Source organism: Dromaius novaehollandiae, chromosome 3, assembly GCF_036370855.1.
Source record: "Dromaius novaehollandiae isolate bDroNov1 chromosome 3, bDroNov1.hap1, whole genome shotgun sequence".
Lineage (NCBI taxonomy): Eukaryota > Metazoa > Chordata > Aves > Casuariiformes > Dromaiidae > Dromaius > Dromaius novaehollandiae.
Window position 1 is genome coordinate 88,335,569 of NC_088100.1, and position 19,067 is coordinate 88,354,635.

Here is a 19,067-nt window from a genome sequence, read left to right on the forward strand (position 1 = left end):
ATGAAGGAATATAATTAGGGAGAAAGGAGACGGCCTTACATTTTTCACTGGAAGTGGGACATGTTTCTTAAGGACACCAAAGGTTCTTAAGGATATGTTTCTTAAGGACACCACATGCAAACATGCATGTAGTTGCAGTATTTCTGCTGCCAGAAATGGTAATATAAGTGAGACTATTACTGGGGTGAGAAACATACTTCTTCCTGCAGAACCTTCTTCTCGGGGGTGCATCTGCAGAGTCCTGTGAGCTGCATCTTTTTTAAGAAGCTGCAACAGGGGCAGTACTTGTCCTGTCAAAATTGAATCTGTACCTCAGGTCAGCTGTTGAAAGAGAGAAAGCATCTGTTCTCCTACAAACACACCTACTAGAATCTCATTTTTTCTGTTGCTTGGCAAGGTTGTGTACTGTGCCTGTTGAAGATGTACTGTACATATCAAAGATGTTTGAAGTCTTAGAAATAGTAATTCATTCACCAGTAATGACCTGTAGGTTATCTGCAAATCCAAAAGACTAAAACTTGCATTTTAAAAGCTAGCTCAGATTCCCATTTTTCATTGAACTGGGATATGAAACGGTGAGTTTGGGGGATGCTCCACACATGACCTGGAAACAGAACTTCTTGCCACTGAAAATTAATAGGCTTGATGTATTTGAGACTGTGCCACTTAAAAACAGCCTTCCACAGTCAAGCAAGTGCGAAAGAAGCAAGCGACCACGGCTGTTGCGGTGCCCATGCAGGACGGTCCCAGCGCGTATCTGCAGCCCGTCAGGCAGCCGTCTGACCGCGCAGCCCGTTGCTGCCTGTCAGGAGAAACTTCAACAGCTGTTTTCTCAGTGGACACTCAGACCGCAGGGCTAACTCAGCTGGCCCAAATACCTCGGAAGTACAAAAACATGAAAACGCTAGTGTCTCGGCAGATTAAACTTCCAGAATATGGGCACACAACTCTCCGCCGGCGGTGCAGGCGGGCTGCGTGCGGGGAGGGCGGGGCGAGGCCACCCGGCCGCGGCCGGAGGCGCGCCCCCGCCCCACAGCCGCGCGCACATCGGGGCGCTGCCGCTTTCCGCGGAGAGGAGCCGCTCACGGCTCCGCGCAACGCAGCGCAACGCAGCGCAGCGCGCGCGGGCCGCCAACGGCCACCCGGCGCGGCGCAGCGCGGCCCAGCCCGACGCGCCGTGCCGTAACACGAGGCGCTACCAGTGCGGGCGGGGGGGCACGCCGGGAGCTGTAGTCCCCGCCGCCGCGCGGCACGCCGGGAGCTGTAGTCCCCGCGGGTCCCGCGCCTCGCGGAAGATGGGGGCGGGCTCGAGCGGCTCCATTTTGCGTCCACTAGAGGGGCTCCCAGGCGGTCCTGGGGCCCCGGCGGCGCGAGCCGCCCCCCGCGCTTCACCCGCACCCGCGCCCGCGCCGTGATCGCCTCGCCCCGCGGCCCGGCCCGCGCCCACTCCCCACCGCGCTGCCCCGCGGCCCGGCCCGGCCCCGCCGCCGGCCGCGGGCTGAGCGCGTCTCCCGGGGGCGAGGCCCCGTCCCTCCGCGGCGGCGGCTCCATGGTGCCCGCCGCCCCCCCCCGCCCCGCAGCAACAGGCAGGACGCGGAGGAAGCGGCCCCCGGGGGTCCCCAGCGCCCCGCCGCCGGCCTGAGCAGCGCCGCCGCAGCGGGAGGGAGCGAGCGAGCGGGCGGGGGGCGCCCGCGGGCCGCCGGCGATGGCGAACCAGCTGGTGATCCTCAACGTCTACGACATGGTGAGCGCCCGGCCCGCTCCGCCGCGGCACCGGTTCCCGCGGCGCCCCCCGGCTGCCGGGGCCGCGGCGGGGCGGGGCGGGGCGGCCGCCGGCGGGGACTGGGTGGCGGCGGGCGGGCAGCGCGGGACCCCCGGCGGCCCCGCGGCGCTGGAGGCCGTTGGTGGCCGCACCTGTGGCTGCGGGCCGGGGCCGCGGCCCCCGCGCCGGGCTGCCGGGCGGCGGGCCGGGAAACTTTTCCCTCCCTTTCCTCCAGTTGTCCCCTGCTTAAATTGTCAGTGGTCCGCGGGCTCCCCTCCTTTGGAGGAGGTAGAAAAGGAGAAATACGCAACCTGAGGTTGGGGAGGAAATAATTTCTGGTAGCCTATCAATTGCTGTAAATCCATTATTATCCATAACAAAAGTTTGTTGTGCTGTCTCTTTTTCAGTCACACGTAGGTCTGCTCCCTTTCGTTTAATTGCGTGCAATGACTGCTGTAGTTGCTATTAAAGAGTAGCCGAATGCTAGGAAAACGTGGATTTCTCCCTGAGTTTTGCTTCCTTTTCTTTCCTTGCTCCCAGGACTCAGCAGGGGGAAAGCCCTGCCTTTCATGCTTGTCAAAACAAAATCGAAGTGTCTGAGGTAATTTTTCAACAGGATAATAGTCACGGATAACTCCTGTCTCTGAAGGGATGAAAGTTCTTAGTACTCTGTCAGTGTTTTAACTGTTACTTATTTTCTAGACCAGAATTCTTGAACAGCTTTGATGTGGCCACAACTTGGTAGAAATTAATGAAGTGCTTCAGCCTGCTTTGCAATCCTATGAACTCACCTTCCCTCTCTTCTGTGTAATCTTTCTGTGACACCAGCAGCAATTGTATTGTCTCATGTTCAGCTGGAAGCTGCTCAAATACCATGGTAACAAATGAGGTGTAAGAACCTGCATAGAATAGGAGATACGGATAAGTAACGTTAGGAAAATATTATCCGTTAATGTGTTTCAGTCCCTGGAAATTAGAACAAGTACCTCTAGTTCTCCTGTGACTGTATTCTGAGTTTACTGATACAGGGATGGTAAGATTGACAGCTAGTTTTGCGTAACTTTGTTTGCATTACTTGGCCTATTTTGGGTAGGCTTTACTATTACCTCTGTTTTAAAAGTGAACTTTTGGCATGTTAAAAGGGTGAACTTGAGTAGTGGGAGAGTCAATGATTGCTGGCAGAGGGGAAACGCAGCTTGTTGCTTGGGAATACTCGGGCTCGGGCAATTAATAGGGAGCTATCTTACATGAAATTAAAATTATATATGAAATTAGGTAGCTAGTCCGATTCTTGTCATGTATTTATTTCTTACTAATACTTGTTGTAGAAACAAATGCCCTGGCAGTCAAAGAATTATTTTCTTTTTTTTTTTCTCCACTCCCTGGTGTCCATCTTCTGTCTGCAGTGAATATGACCTGTTATTTCTACTTTGTTTTTCCTTCATCGTAAAGAGTGATGGGGGACTGCAGACAGGAACAATCTGTTCACTGTGACTTTTTTTCTCTCAGAGGGGAAAACCTTGGGGTCTTTGCCTACCTGGTTTAGCACATACATGATGCTGACGCCACAAAAAGTCACTGTGCCTTATTTATATTAGATGTAAGGGGCTGGACTACAGGTTAAAAATACACAGAGGAGAAGCTGGTGTAGCATTAAAAGAGATAGTTTTACATTTATTCACCATCAGTATTTGTACAGAAAAGAAAACAGGACTTCAGTTTCAGCACTTGTGCAGCCTGAGGAAAATATACTTTGCTAACTGGCCAGAATATAGAAGTATTGCATGGACTGGGTAGTGACTTTTCTTAAGATAGTATCTTTTTAAATGGCAAAGGCTTGATGCACTTCTAACTCACTAACGTGGAAGATACAGTTTTCTTATGAACACTGCCTTAGCTGTGTGAGGCATCCTCTGGGTCCATTTTAAAGACGGGCTGTAAAAAGTAACAGAGTGGACTGTCTCTCATATATAAATACCTGCCTAGAAAGAAATGTGACAAAGCATTTGAGAAAATTTGCTTTGGATATGATAGCATTTTGGTTAGACGGTGTGTGTTTGTGACTTCAGCATGCCTTTGCATTGTAACAGTCTGTACTTGTCTGTTCACGTGATTCTCCTTCATCATTTACTTGTTAAATCTCTTTGCTGCAATCCATATCCTCTCCTCTTATTCCTCCAGAGTTGAATTAGTGATCAGTTTTACTCCAGTCATCATCTTAGGATGGGGGTGGGGGTTGTTGTTTTGTTTCATTTTTTTTAATGCAACAACAGGAAGGTTGTGCTCATATAAAGTAGTGTCAGTACTTTTTATTAGGACATGTTGGGGACTCTGCTTATTGTCCTGTTGGGATTAATAGGGCTGTCTCCGCATTAATAAGTAGAATAGTATCTGAAGCCACTACTTGTGGAAGGAACTTCTTCACCAGAAGAAGCAATCAAATAAATTTAATTTGCAGATGTTTGATCATATGTAGGGTGGCTTTTTGTGTATTGGCCTGCAGTTTCGGTGCTTATTGAAGCTGTACATCACCACAAATTATGTGAAGTGCAAGCTGAGACCATTAAGTAAATACCCTACCTATGTCTGTTGTTTTATAATGACAAATACATTATTTGACCATTAGAAAAACACATTTCCTTTAAGCTGGGAAGGAGAACAGAGAGTTTTTGGTATCTGAAAGATGCTGTCAATGTACATCCTTGAACCTGTTCACTAAATGATGTTTGAATCCATGTTAAACTTGTTTGAAACAGGAACTTAAATGAAGCCTCCCTTTCATGTTGCATAGTGGTTTTATTGCTGCATTTAGAAAGCCTGCTGACATCAATGATAACATATTCTTTGGGGCACGAAGAGTGGGGGGAAGAAGGGAAGAACCTTTCACAAAAGCTATTTTGTAGTTCTGTTTATTCATCAAATGCTGTCAATTATATACCTGCTAGTGTCTCAATATGCTGCTCGCTCCTGACTTTTTTCACGTCATCTGGAGGTGGTTTAGTTCTTGTTGAGGAAGACATATTAGGATATTTTTTTTCTCCTTATGAACAAAGGATCAGCATTAGCCACCTGGCTGGAGAAATGAACATTATAATTGCAGCAGTTGTATGAATGGCTTCATTTTAAGCTGTTAGCTGTAGCTCCACTTCTGCAGCACAGAAAGTGTCTCAACATCTGCTAAGAATAAAAGACATCTAATTTTTGGGTTGTGCTGTTCCCCCCCCCCCCCCCAAATGGTATGTTATGTAGGTCAATGCAGTCTAAATTCTTTCCTCTCGTAACTGCTAATTACACTATTACATATCTCAGGGTCAGCTCACTTGGAGCAAAAGAAGAATTTTCATACTGAATATTTGCAGACCTCATCAAGAAAATGCGCTGAAAAAAATTTTAGTTCTGTATCTGACTGCTTTGGTTGGCTCTCGAAGTCTGATCCCTAACCCACAGTAGTTTACCACTGTCCTCGTCAGCAGTCCTTCAAGTTGTATTCTCTGTCTCAGTGTTTCACTTGGTTTATGGGTGAAATTCATGTAGGTAATTGCTTGATGACTTCAGAATCAAACGGAACCTACAAGCTGATACTGTTGGGGTATTTGATAGGAAAAGAGATGAGATTGAGACATGTTTCCACCTTCTTCTCAGGGGGACTGAGCTGTTACCTGAATCTGTTAGTGGTTCTGCTAATGGTGCTTCATATATCTGTCTTCCCAAGCACGGCCATGTACCTGTGCAGGGGAATACTAGCTGACCTTGCTACTGGTGAAGCTCCTTACAGGACCAAGTCAGTTAGTTTTGAAACAGAGACCCTTCCATTTTCCTTAGCTCTAATTCTCATTTGAAAAGGAGAAAATCTTTCAGAAAACCAAAGGCGGGGGGGTGCATGTTGTACAAGAAAGTGAACTTTCAAGTACTGGTAACTTTATGGAGGGAAAGGAGCTTAAGGGCATATTTTTGTGCTGCTGTTCATACCTTTGAAAATATCTCATTAAAAGGGTAGTTGAAGACCTTGATATATCTTGTTTTAAGAACTGAAGAACTCACTTTGTTTTCATTATAACTAACTGCTATTTTTAGGAGTCTAGCTTTTTTGTGTCCAAAGTAACATGCTGGGTTTTTCCCATGACAAGTAAACCTGCAGCAGTCTGAAGTCTAAGCATAAATGAAAGCTCTGAAGAAAATAATGACGATGTTTTTGGAGCACATGACTTTATTGTGCACACAGAAAAATACATCTCCAATATTTTTGTTCTGATAATTGCATTGAACATGAATTCCTGTTTTACAAGATTGACTTACTGCACAAAACTTAGGATATGGAATTGTGCCTCTTACAGATTCTACTATGGTAAAATACATATTAAGACTAAATGAGGGGAATCCCAGTTGTCTAATGGAAGCAAAGAAGTAATTTCGAGGATCAGTTTGGGATTCCAGAACTTACTGCATATTACTGAACCAATAAGCTGTGTATATGTCTCTTAATTTACAATCTTTATTTTGTAAGTTGTTCATAATTCTTTCAGCTATAGCCAAATGAAGACTATTTCAAGTTGCAGTTGTCCTGCATTTTTTTCTTCAGTGAGATAAGACATTTTGTTCAATGAGAAAATGTGACCAACCTTCTGATAGCTGATCCAGATTAAGTAATAATTAGATATAATTACTGTTCCTAGGGGGAAAGTAATTCTGCCTTATTGAAATTCTTTCATCTTCAATTAACCTACTCTATTCTTACTGGAAATATTAAGTGAAGTGCCATCTTGCTTTAGGCACATCTTTTAAAGCTGGTAACACTTGTTTAATTTACCACCATTGCTCAGTATCTGTAGTCCAGTGAGCCCCATGTATTTATGCGCTAACAGTAGTAATGACTGTATACCTGAATAACACTGAACTTGCTGAATACCTTGTTATACCAGCTTTTCATCCTACCAGTCTGTTTCTATATAGATTGATGGGAATGTTGGTGACTTGCTTTTCTGTTGTCTCCCTATACCTTGCATTACATTTCACAGGGTAGTAGGAGGGGAGGAGTATGAATAATTCTTCTCTATTCCGGTCTAGTAACAAACTAGGCTTTATTATTTCCACTGCTTATGGAACATCTTGTGTAACTTTTGTTCCATTTTCAAAAAGCTGTGATAAGGGTTAGGTTAATTTGGATACATATTCTCATTAGACAAACATACTTTTTCCTGCACTGACAAACTGAATATTGAGTGTTCCTATGGTTTTGATTGTAAGTATAAAGCTAAAACTATTCTGAAATAGCTGCAAAAGTGTGAAAAAGTACTGGCTTCAGAATTGAAGTGGATTTATGTTTAAGTAGTTCTTCCATTTTCATGTGGGATTTGATTTCCCTCCAGTGAACAGAATCCTTTTCTTTTATGCTCAGATACCTGTTCATCGAGTTGTCTTAACAAATCTTTCTCCTTCCTTCTCCCTTCCCCCCTTTTTCTTCCTATTATGTGTCTTTCTGTATGGACCAGCTCTCTGCTCTTTTCTGGGGAGAATGAAGGAAGGAGAGAATTGGTAAGCCATTTAAACAGATGAAGGTGGTGGTTTGATGTAGTCATCTAAACCCCATCTGTTCCAGCATCATAGCAATGTATTAACAAAGCCAGAAATTAATGCAAAGTGTAAAGTTCAGTCTGAGCAAAATTCATCTACAGATCTCAGTGACCCTCAGCTTTGTATAAATATAAAGAGCAAAACCTGACTTTTGTTAATTCGTGTTGACAAAAATTTCTACAACTGGCATGTCTAAAGAAGAGATCATCAAATTCTTAGCATCTTGTTATCCAGGTAGTCATTCATGTCCTGTGCCTGCTAGCACAACTGGAAGTTTAGTTTGGAAACATGCTGTGCAGGTATTTGGCTACTACTAGTAACTGAATTTGAGGGACCGTTAGTTTTAGGTTTGATGATACTCGGAATAAGGAACTCTGTAAAAGCCAAATGCATTCCTTTTTAGTGCCTGAAAGATTGTACCTTTTGGTCTGACTTGCTCTTTTTGCCAACTCTGAGTATGCCTGTATTTTTTTTCTTTTTAAAAAAAATCAAGAGTTTGTTTAACTCCAAATAAGGGAGAATAAATAGAAATTTGGTTACTCTCCTGTGTAGGAATACCCTGTGGATCTTCAATGATTGTAACTTCACTTTACATCGATATCAACCTACATTAGTAGGGCAGTTATTTTATTTCCCTTGATAGCTACAAAATGTGCAGCAATGGACTGTATTTATGGAGCTGTTATGAATAGAATTTCACACAATAATAATAGGTCTCTTTGTCTGAGACCTGCTAATTTGTTTTGATTTTCCTGAATAGCTTCTCAGTCCAAAGTTTAGTGGATCATTTTTTAATGGGGGAAAAAACGGCTTGCAGAAAAGCACGTTGAATGCCATAATGTTTGTAACGGCCCTGTAAATTATGTACAAACTGTAGCTAGCACATACAAACAAAGCATGACATCTGTGGCCTTTTATATTTTTATTATCAGTTGTGCTGTTTTAACAGTGACTTCACATCAGAAAGTTCTTACCATGTCAACAGTTTGTTTAAAAAATATAGCTTTTTATTCCTGTTTGCTAAACAAATAATAATTTGCTGGGGATGCTGCCTCAAATCTATATCCTGATTGCAACCTGACTCTTTGAATTCTGTTTTATAGAAGCTCACAGTGGTGCACTTTGGGACCAGATTAGTTGGGGAAGCGGGAGGAGGGGAGAAATCCCACTGCTGGAGTAATAATTTGACAAAAGACTACTTCTTGCATTTTCAAGGGCCTTTTCTTGCCAGCTCATCTCAGTTTTCAGATGTTTAACAGAGGGACACAGCTGAGACTTTTTGAAGCCTTTGCTTGAGGTTCCTCTTTAAATAAGATTTACTTGAAATTTATTACTGCTTGGAGACTGATACTTTGAGGTTGGTGATGCAGCCAAGGACAAACAGTAATTTTGAGGTTTTCCCTTTTCAGAACTCTGAGCCTTTATGGTCATGAGGGTAATTGTTAGCTCCTGATAGGCACTCACTGGTGCTTGTTTGGGTGAGGAAGAGATAGCACCAAGGAAAGGATTTGGCAGGGGGAGGGGAGAGTTGGTTAACATCTGTCATTTTCTGGTCTCTTTTGAAATGCAGCTCTGATCTGTTTGCTATCATAGAAGTTATATATTGGAAACTGATATTAGACTTTGCAAAAACACTGTTATACCTGATGTATGGAGAGAGATGCATCAGGAGTCTGAAGACCACTTAGTCTTATGTATGATGACCACTAATTGAATATTCAAAGACAAAAATATACGAAGGTAATTTTAGTTCATCTTTCATGTATCTGTGAGTGTGTCTCATGCTCACCTGGTTATGAGCAAAGAAGTGTGGTCATTGCTATAAATGATAGCCAGTGTATGTATACTACATTCCTGCTTTCTGATGCTCCCCACCTCCCCCCCACCCCACCCAAAAAATTAAAAATAAATGAATGCTTCTGCAAAATAACTTTCATTGATTCTAGAAAGTATCTGTTCCACCAGATGGAAACCTTGATAAGCTGAACTTGCTAGCAAAACAAAGTTGATCTGGTTTTCTCCCAAGTGTGATCTTCTTTGACGGCACTAAAACGTTGGAGTAAAACCTAATGGAATTAGTTGACAGTGTGTAGTTGGATAACTTTCATGGCATGTTCTGTTCTCAAAAAATGGCTTGTGCAGTTTTGTTTGGTAGTTAGCTCTTATGCTTTTGATGTGGGGGACAAATATACATCAATTTGTTATCGGAAGAGATATCTGTATTGGAAACTAACAATAGCCTTTTTCCTCCTTCTTTCCTTCTAGTATTGGATGAATGAATATACTTCTTCCCTTGGAATCGGAGTATTCCATTCAGGTATAGAGGTGTATGGCCGAGGTATGTACAAGAAAAGCATAGTTTTACTCTTTGTTCTGATTAAGCTATTATTAAAAAACATTTTTCAGGTGTGCCCTCAGGAAAGTCTGGCTCCTGAAACTTGTTCATCAGTTTTCTCTTAAAGTTCTCATCTTTTCTGCCTCTGGGGGAAAAAAAAAAACTTTGATACTAGTAATCTGGCCGTCATCCTGTATTCTTGTATACAGCTACACAACTATGAAAAAGTGTACAATTTATTCAGCTAGCCATAGCAATATTTATCTTAGGTTTCCAAATACCTGTTGTTAAAACAAATTTCTGCTTCATGTAAACATGGTCAGATCATGCTTCCTCAGTATTCTGCCAGCACTTAGTACAAGGAGTTAATTTTAATTGTAAAAATAGTAATCTGTTGCAGAGAGGCACCTGGAAATGCATGGTGCTCAGTAAAAAGTCCATTTTGGATCTTTAGTAGCAGATTAGCTGGTTGTTTTAAAGAGAGAGTTTCTTTAAAGGGAATCTCATGCACCCTGTGCATTTACAAAAGATACACTTCTGATAAATAGAGCAACACATTCTGACTTTGCTAAATAGGCTGTAGTTTGAGAATGCAGCTCCCTGATTTGCTTAGGCCACTTTGAATCCCCACTGCTGCCAGAAGAGATGTTTCTGAGTATGTTGTAGCACAGGCTCAGGTCTCAGGTGTTACTACCTAACAGTAAAGCTACACTCTGAGGTGATGGTGTTATTAAAAGTATTCCATTTAAAAAAGAAAAATCTACTTGAGTTCTTGGAATGCAGTTGGGAATAAGGGCAAGCAGCATAAGATGTGTCTTGTGCTCCAAAGACCAGACTGGGGAAAGTGTCTTAAAATATAGATGTTTCAGCTACTATAGTGGTAGCGTTGTACCTGGATTTGCAAGTGTAACCAAGATATTGGAGAACTGACAAAAATACAGGGCTTGTTACTAAAACTTATTTGAATTTCTTCTAATCCAAACCAGAAAGACCTGACTCCTGATAGTGTCATGCCTGAAACCAGGCTCTTGAGCTGTGCCAAATACGTGTGCCTCCCTTCAGTTCAGATTATAATGGTTCTCTCATGTTGTAGGTCATACCACTGCTAGAACAGTGACATGCATTTTTCTAAGTACTTCAATCTTTATTTATTAACTTATTGTAAAACTGATTTTCCACAGAAGTGCACTCTAGACCTGGATGATGATGTATTATGAGTCTTGGGGAAAGGAAGTGTGAAGTCATGCTTAAAGCTTTTGTTATGATGTGGGTGTGGCACGTGGCATTATCTTGCAGACACAGAAGGAAGTTCAAGCATGATGCGATATTTTCCCAAACTGCTGGTGCTTATGCTGGTAGATGTTATATACAGACTTCAGATCCATGCACTAGTTTACTTTCTTGTTGTAATAGAGAACTTATCAGTACAGTTTAACTCCTGCAAATGAAGAAATTCAAAAACATGCTAGGCCAGTGCTAACTGCCACCCTTACAGTTGTAGTGTGCATTGAATAGTAAGGCCATCGGGCCTTGGAAGATGGAGTACTTTGAGTCCCTAATCTGTTAATACGCAAGTATATGTTTAAAGATTGCTTATATAATGAACATTGGTTGGATTTCCAATTTAACTCATAAGTCCTCGCTTGTACAATGAAAATGGTATGTACGTATTCTGAAGTTATACAGGTTAAACCTTTACACTGACGCAGGAAATCCCTTTTAAATTCTTACATGAGTTGACTGTTAGCTAATAAAACTATACACTGCCAACCCCTTGCATATTTTGCCCATATAAATAAGATGTCTAGTTTCCAACTTTAGATTCTTAAGAAGTGATCTTCCAGTAAATGGAAGTCTGCTGTTCTTTACCATCATTTTATGCAGGCTTTATTAAATGTGAGCTTTCTTTTTCAGAATTTGCTTATGGTGGTCATCCTTACCCTTTTTCTGGAATATTTGAAATTTCGCCAGGAAATGCTTCTGAGCTAGGAGAAACATTTAAATTTAAGTAAGAAAGATATTTATTTTGTTGCTTTGGAGGAGGCATGTTAAAAAGGCTACTTGTTGCATTTATTTTTTGAGAGTAGACGTATTGAGTAGTATGCCAGGGTCTCTGACTTGATGAGAAGTTAGCATGATTCTTTGCCTGAGAAACAAAAGGTGGGAAGAGGTGGTGAGGTAGTGAAAAGTGTCTACAGCAAAGAATATTGTATTTAGCATACAGGCAGATTCCTTAAATGTGTACAAATTATGTAGATTTATAGCTAGCTTTTATTATGCATACAATATATACAAGGTAACTTTCCCAAGCTAGTGAAATCTTTATTCAGAGCAAAAGTTGAAAAACACTGCTCTCTGAGGTTTCCCAGTGTCTCCACTTCCTCAGTGTGATTGCCTTGACCCTTTTCTGCATTACCAGCTCTCCTCTGTTCCCTCTGTCTCTTAAAAAAAAGTGTAGTGGAGGGAAGAATTGCATCCACCAATCAGGAGTTAAGTTACAAAGAACTTTAGTGAGCTACAGGCGGACAATCAGCAAGGAAATCATCTCATATGAGGAAGAAGAAAGTGGTGCTGTAAGATGGAATCTGTTATTCTAGGAGGGTAGAAAGATCACACCACCCACAGTGGGGTGATTTGGGGCAATGGGAGAACAGTGATCCATCTATTTCTGGGAAGCATGATTATCTTCTAATCACTTTGTTTCTCTTTTTAGAGAGGCTGTGGTTCTAGGCAGTACTGACTTTATGGAAGATGATGTAGAAAAAATAGTAGAAGAGCTTGGAAAAGAATTCAAAGGAAATGCATATCATCTAATGCACAAAAACTGCAATCACTTTTCATCAGCTTTATCTGAGGTAAACAAACACCTGGGTTTATAGAAAGGTGCTTCCCAGGTGGCTACAAAGTATTATCTCCTTCCCGTCTTCTGGATTATGTTTGGCCTAATTTCCAACTTCCTATCTCTGATACCTTAGGAAAATAATACTATTTCTTCAGCTTTATTTGTGTTTATGTCCAAAATGCAAGACTGTGCTGCCAAAAAGCTAAATATTGCTGTTATACATAGTCTGTGTTCCAGCGAGGGTGCATTCCTAATCGGGAGACCAAGTACAGCAAGTATTAACGTAACACAAGTGTTCAAAACCATTGCAGCTATTTCAGAGATCGCTTCCAAAGACAGAACCACATCTTAATATTTTATCAGAAATCACCAGCTAATTCCCTCACAGAACTATCACACTAAAAATGTTTTGTAGAGTTATGTCATACTGTTGAAGAATAGCAAAGCAATCGAAGTTTTGCAGAAAACCTTGATATTCTGTTGAGAGGCTTTTGTCAAGTTATCCCTCTGCCAGCAACTGTGTTTTGGTCACGTAGACACCTGTGTGGTCATGCAAAGTATCCAACTGTGGAATTGAATGGGCTTCCCCCCCTCCCGCCCCGCTTTATTTTAACCTGATCGGTTTGCCAATACACTTGAATGTCTGATCACTCACATGCTTGTACCTACAGAAGGGAAAGGGGCAGGAACAAGTACCCCAGGACAAAGATGGGAATGGCAGTAGTATTTTTATTTAAAATGCCAGTCTGTGTGTGTCAGAATTTATTCTCATGCTCATTCAAGCAAGAAGGATTTTTTTCTCAAATGTCCATACAACTTTTGTTCCTTTTTTTCACAGAAGTCAATGGCATGCTTCTTGTGTAGACTACATTTTGTACAGACTGTTTGATCTTATAGTGGTACTGGAAAATTATATCGAAATGATGATTCATATGCAATGCTGGTGCATGTAGGTAGGGCAAGACTGACTAAGCTGCAGTTGGCATGAATTCTGGCCTAAAGGGCCAGGCTTTTGCCATACTCTTTGACCATGACCATGTTGTTTCTGTTTTATCTCTTTTCCTATTTCGTGTTCAAGTTGACTATAAAAACAAGGATATAATTACAAGTGAAATGCTATTGAGTTACCATAGAGTAGTGTTCCCAGTAGCTATGAATTTTCTCCAGTTTTGTATTGAAGTAAATAATATCAGAAGTGAATATGGAGGATGTTAAGTAAAATAGTTCACTCCTTGAATAGTGGCAATGAAAACAAAATGATTGATCCATGGTAAAAACAAGCTTTTAATACAGCTATTCGTTTTGAGCAGGGGTTGAAACTAGCTGTACATTGTACGGCTTCTCTTGTTCCAATGAACTTAAATGTGTGTTTGGCCTTTGTGCTGTAAGATACTGACCTCTTATCCAAAGTCATCAGAGGCCACCACAGCAAATGTCACAGAATCAGAGACTGGTTGAGGTTGGAAGGTACCGCTGAAGATCTAGTCCCACCCCTTTGCTCAAGCAGGGTCACTAGAGCACACTGCTCAGGACCCTGTCCAGATGGCTTTTGAATTCTCCAAGGATAGGACTCCATAACTTGTTCCAGTGCTCAGTCACCCTCACAGTAAAGAATGTCCTCAGTTGTATGCCTAACTCTAGGTAACTGTAGGTAACCTACACTCTAGGTAACTCTGTACCTAACTCTAGGTAACACTGTCTGTTTGACTGCTTATGATTTCAGGGTACTTGCTTTATAATAGGTTTCTCCTTAATTTTTTGTTTCTGAGGAATTGGCTGTGAATGGAAAGCATCTGTTAATTCCTATTTCTGTGCTTTTTAAAGAAATTATCAAAAAAGGAAGAGGTTGCTGGGATTTTTAGGACTTCTAAGTATAAAGCCACTTGTCAAATTCTCACAGTGAAAAGTAAGTCTGTTGTGTCAGCTGGGATGCTGCTTACTGGAAGGCTGTCTTAGTGCAGTTAACTTGGGTGCTTCTTGACTGGTGTTTGTGAAATATAAATTGTAAGGCTCTTGCAGTCTTTGCTATTCTGTACAGCAATGTAGTTTTGTTACTGCTGAGTCCATAATACAAATACAATCCTTTCTTCCTTCTTTCCCCCTAGATTCTGTGTGGAAAAGAGATTCCACGATGGGTGAATCGTCTTGCGTACTTCAGCTCTTGTATACCGTTTCTCCAGAGCTGTCTGCCGAAAGAATGGCTAACTCCTGCAGCACTCCAGTCTAGCGTTAGCCAGGAGCTACACGATGAGCTGGAGGAGGCTGAGGATGCAGCGGCATCAGCTTCCTTGGCCAGCTCAGCATCTGCATCTAGAACTGGACGCCACACCAAATTATAAGTCCTCCTCCAAAGTAACAAATGGTCTGAAATACTTCAATTTAATCTCTCTGGCAATTGACTTCCTGACAGAACATGAGAGCTGACTCTAGAACATTGTCTTTATATGCAAAAATGGCTCTCATCAGCCTGTGTTTCAGCTCAGGATTATTTATGTAGTGCAAGGAATTGCTGGGAGAAAAGGGAAGGATTTTGTGTGAAGCCACCCTTTTCATTTTCACCTGTTTGGTAGACCTGGGTCAACTTAACATCTTGTATAAAGCAGAATTTAAATTATTTGTTTACAGTATTGTGTACTGCTGTTTACAAGTCCTGTAAGGACTCCTGCCACCATGAAAGAAGAGAGAATATGAGTTTGATTAACTGCTGGTGTAACTCAAAGGCAGTGATGTTAAGCCCTGGATGAACTCTCCCCTTTGTTTTAAAGATTTGAGGCAGGTGACCTTTAGATTTCTGAAAAATGCCAGAAACTGCTGAATACTACATACGTGAACAAGGTACTGTGCACTTAGTGGCTGATGTAAACAGGTAGATTCCAGGATGTAGGGAGACTGATATTTGTCTAAGATCTGTTATTAGAAGTATGACCTCTACATTAATGAAACTGTGGATTTTTGCACATATGAAGGGAAATCTCATTACAATGCACATTAATCCCTAGGGTTTTTTCTTGCTTTCTTTCTTTTTTTTTAAAACTTGGCCATGTAGTTGTCCTGTTTTCAAATGGCCATCCTATCTTCTTTCTGTATTTACAGTCTACTTCAACCAGGATTTAGACCTGTGAATATCACCTGTTACAAGCATCAGCAAATTTCTCTGTTTGTTTTACTTGATTTAAAACTTGTGTTTGAAAGTTAGTACTTGGGGAGGAGGGGTGTTTTGCAGGGGTGGTTAGGGTTTTTTGTTTTTCTTCTGTTTTTGTTTTTTAGTATACTTTGAACTAGTGTAATACACAAGCCATTTATGGTCGGGGAATGGCCTTGCTTTCTGCTGATGATTATGCTTCATTTGAGTTTGTAAACATTTGTAGTTCAAAAAACAGGACATGAGTTACTGACCAGTTGTGCATACCCACACAAATTACAGAGAAATCCAAATTTATTTTCCCAATTTCTATCTGTGGCATTAACTTTCTTGTCAGATGTAATGAAGAAAAACCTGAAAATTGCTTAGGCACCTGTGTGTTTACACAGCAGAACCCACTAATCTGCACACGTAATTATATCTGAAGGTAAGAGATGTTATTTTGTAAAACACAGAAGTATGTTTGCTGGTGGATTATAATTAGAGCTGAATTACAATTAGTGATCAGAATATATAATGGAATGCCTTATTCTTGTTCACTTATCAAGAGAATTAATGGTTCTTCCAGTCATTAGTGTGAATTAGTGAGGTTCTATTGTGCATATAAGGATACAGTAGCACAACCGTGAGTGAGGTGAGCTTGTGTATTTTTTAAGACTTGCTGCCTTAAACTGTAACAAAAAACACACCATCTGTAAACTAATCAGCTCACAAAGAAGTGTGCATTACTAGAAGTATAAATGATTCTTAGGAGCTTTATTTTTAATCTGTTTCTGGGTTTATTTTTTTCCACCAAATGAAATACTAACTCTACAGTTTCTGCTACTTAAAAGGAAAAAAACTGATCTCAGGAGGCAAGAATACTTAATGTTATGAATGTTCCTAGCCTTGGGTAGTCAGTGCCGTTGAACCCTCAAAAAGGTGCATTAGACTGTATTCTAGTAAGAATTCTTATGATGGCCAACTCCAATTCATGTTAGAAATGGGCAGGAGCTTTTCTGCTAGCAGTTGGGCTGAATCCTTTATAAAACTGTCTAAGCTTTCATTGATCTTCTGTGATGCAGTGTAGTAACAGGAGGAGAAAAAAATCAAGCGAGACTCTAGGAAGAGTGGAATAATAGTAGAAGTCTCTTTAACTGTAGCTTGGTATGTGTTTAATAATCATTTCCCACTTAGTGAAAGAGATCAACTGACATGTCTACCACTAACTACATCTGTTTCATCTCCGAAAGGTGGACATACTGACTCTCTGTATTGAATTTTTTTTCCCTTCACTTGAATCTCTGAATTTGAGTTCTCCTTTTTTCTTTTTTTTTTTTTCTTTTTTCTTCTGTAGTGAAAAGGAATAAGGTGGTCTCCAGTTGACTCTCAAGCATTATTACAGAATTAAATATCACACTACTTAGAGCTAAGGTAACAGGCCATGGATGGGTTATTTTGTCTCTGCTGTGCAGTTGTGGTAGTAATGTGACTAAGTCTCTCGGCCAAGGCAGGTCCTTTATTTCAGCTCAGGGTTGAGGCCACTGATCTAGCAATGTACTGTAGCTTTTCCTAGGCTTTAGGAAGAATAAATAGAATGAATTTTCATTGCTACCTAACTTTTATGTACCAAAATCAGCTTTATAGGCTTCTAATATATCCAGAGCACTAGGTCACAAATCTCTACACTTTCATTAACACACACAACTACAGCATGTACAATGCAAGAACAGTGACAGATCACAGCACAGTTTTTATTTAGAAGTAAAACTAATAATATTTTTTATAAAGCAGACTGGAAAGTTTGTAACAAAAATGCTTGTTTTATTGATAGCTGTACAGGTGAAAATGCTGTCTTATGCTCTCTTTTTTTTTTTTTTCTCAAAACTATCCATTTGTAAATTGTATGAGGAAACTGACACCTGAACCCTGGAGGCTGTTCAGTATTGGATCAAAGTGAGCGGTACTGAAACTTCCATCATGTGCTGTAAACTCAGCGTCCACTGGATGCCTAAAAGAAGTCACCCTGCCAGTGGTTACTCCTGTTTGTTAGCAATAGAGCAAGTTACCTTTCACCAGCATAACTGCCAAGCAGGGATTACTTTAGTCTACTAATGACCACACTGTGCTAGGACTAGAACACTCCAAAATGCTGTGAGAAAGCTGGACGCCTGTGGAGTCTTTCCATCAAAACGGGTAGAAAAATAATTCACTACTTCAGGGTTCTGCTCTGTTTACTTTCTCATTCTTGTTTAATTTTCTGTAAGATAGACTTTTGATATGTATTATATTCATTAACTCAAAGTCATTTTCTTTAAATGCAACTTTCTGTTCAGCAAGCCAAAAAAAAATCCAATGTACTGTCAGTGTGCACCAGTAACTTCAGAGTGGCTTGGTAAAAATACAGTTGGATTATTTCTAAAACTTGCAATGCAATTCTGATCACTATTGATACATCATTTTCACTGTTGGAAGTTGATTACAAGCTGAATATTCACTGACGCAATTTTTGTAAACTTGTATTCAAGTTTACTATACTTCATAGTATTTGTATAAAATTCAAAGAATTTTGACTTTTGTTACCTGTACATGGCAACAAGTTGTCTATCATCTTAAATCCATCAGTTTATTAAAAATACTTTTATAAAAAAAAAGACAGCTGGCTGTGTTGTGTATTCTTCTGGTACCTATAGCTTTGTTTTGCCAGTGCCGTACAAGCTGACCTTTTGACTTGGAAAAATGCTTTGTTCAAAGGATAGGAAACATTTGGGTAACTTCACTATAGCTGCTTAAGCCATAGTGTACACTAGGCTTGGGCATCAGAACCTGCAGTCAGTTTGATTTGTTTAAGGCATTAGTAAGAGCCATTATTTTTTAACAGACTAACTTCAGAAAGTTTTCAGATTTGGTATGCTAAGTACAGATAGTGGGGGTATCCAAACACCCAGCCTGCATTTGGGCAGCACTGCAGATGCAGCGTGCCACGTTCTGCAGACTTGTTTGAAAACCTTGATCAGTAGTCTGGATTTGCATGGGACTAAGCTGCCATGGAGCACAGCCTTCATGGCTTAGCCCTGGTTACCTAACAGTAAGCAGGCGGCGAGTGGCTTAGAGTCTGTGGGAATGCCTGGCTTTTGCTAGTTCCTTTGAGCTGAATAAAAAGTACTCAGGCTATGCCAAACTGCAGCCACTGCTGCCTGTGCTATGCCTGCTGCTTCTGCAGTGGGGGTGCCACTGCTGGTGTGGCCCAGCACTGACCCAGACTGGAGAAACTGCCCTGGCTGTTTAATTTAAAAAAAAAAAAAAAAAATTGTGGGGCTATTTCCCAGTCAGACCAGTTCAGCAGCAGGGTGGCAGCCTGGCTGCCTGTGCCAACCCCTGGCAGCTCTGCAGCGAGCCGTGGGGGCCTGCATGAGGCCAGCTGACAGTGGGGGCC

The 19,067-nt window shown here is 41.3% G+C and overlaps 1 protein-coding gene across 1 annotated transcript; it reads left to right on the plus strand.

Moving 5' to 3' along the window:
• Nucleotides 1-1,238: 1,238 nt before the first annotated feature.
• DESI2 (desumoylating isopeptidase 2) lies at nucleotides 1,239-18,287 on the plus strand. Its single transcript, XM_064509415.1, has 5 exons — nucleotides 1,239-1,744; nucleotides 9,599-9,671; nucleotides 11,583-11,676; nucleotides 12,382-12,523; nucleotides 14,616-18,287. The coding sequence occupies exons 1-5, from the start codon at nucleotides 1,706-1,708 to the stop codon at nucleotides 14,847-14,849; spliced, it is 582 nt and encodes a 193-aa protein (XP_064365485.1). The 5' UTR covers nucleotides 1,239-1,705; the 3' UTR covers nucleotides 14,850-18,287.
• Nucleotides 18,288-19,067: the final 780 nt, after the last annotated feature.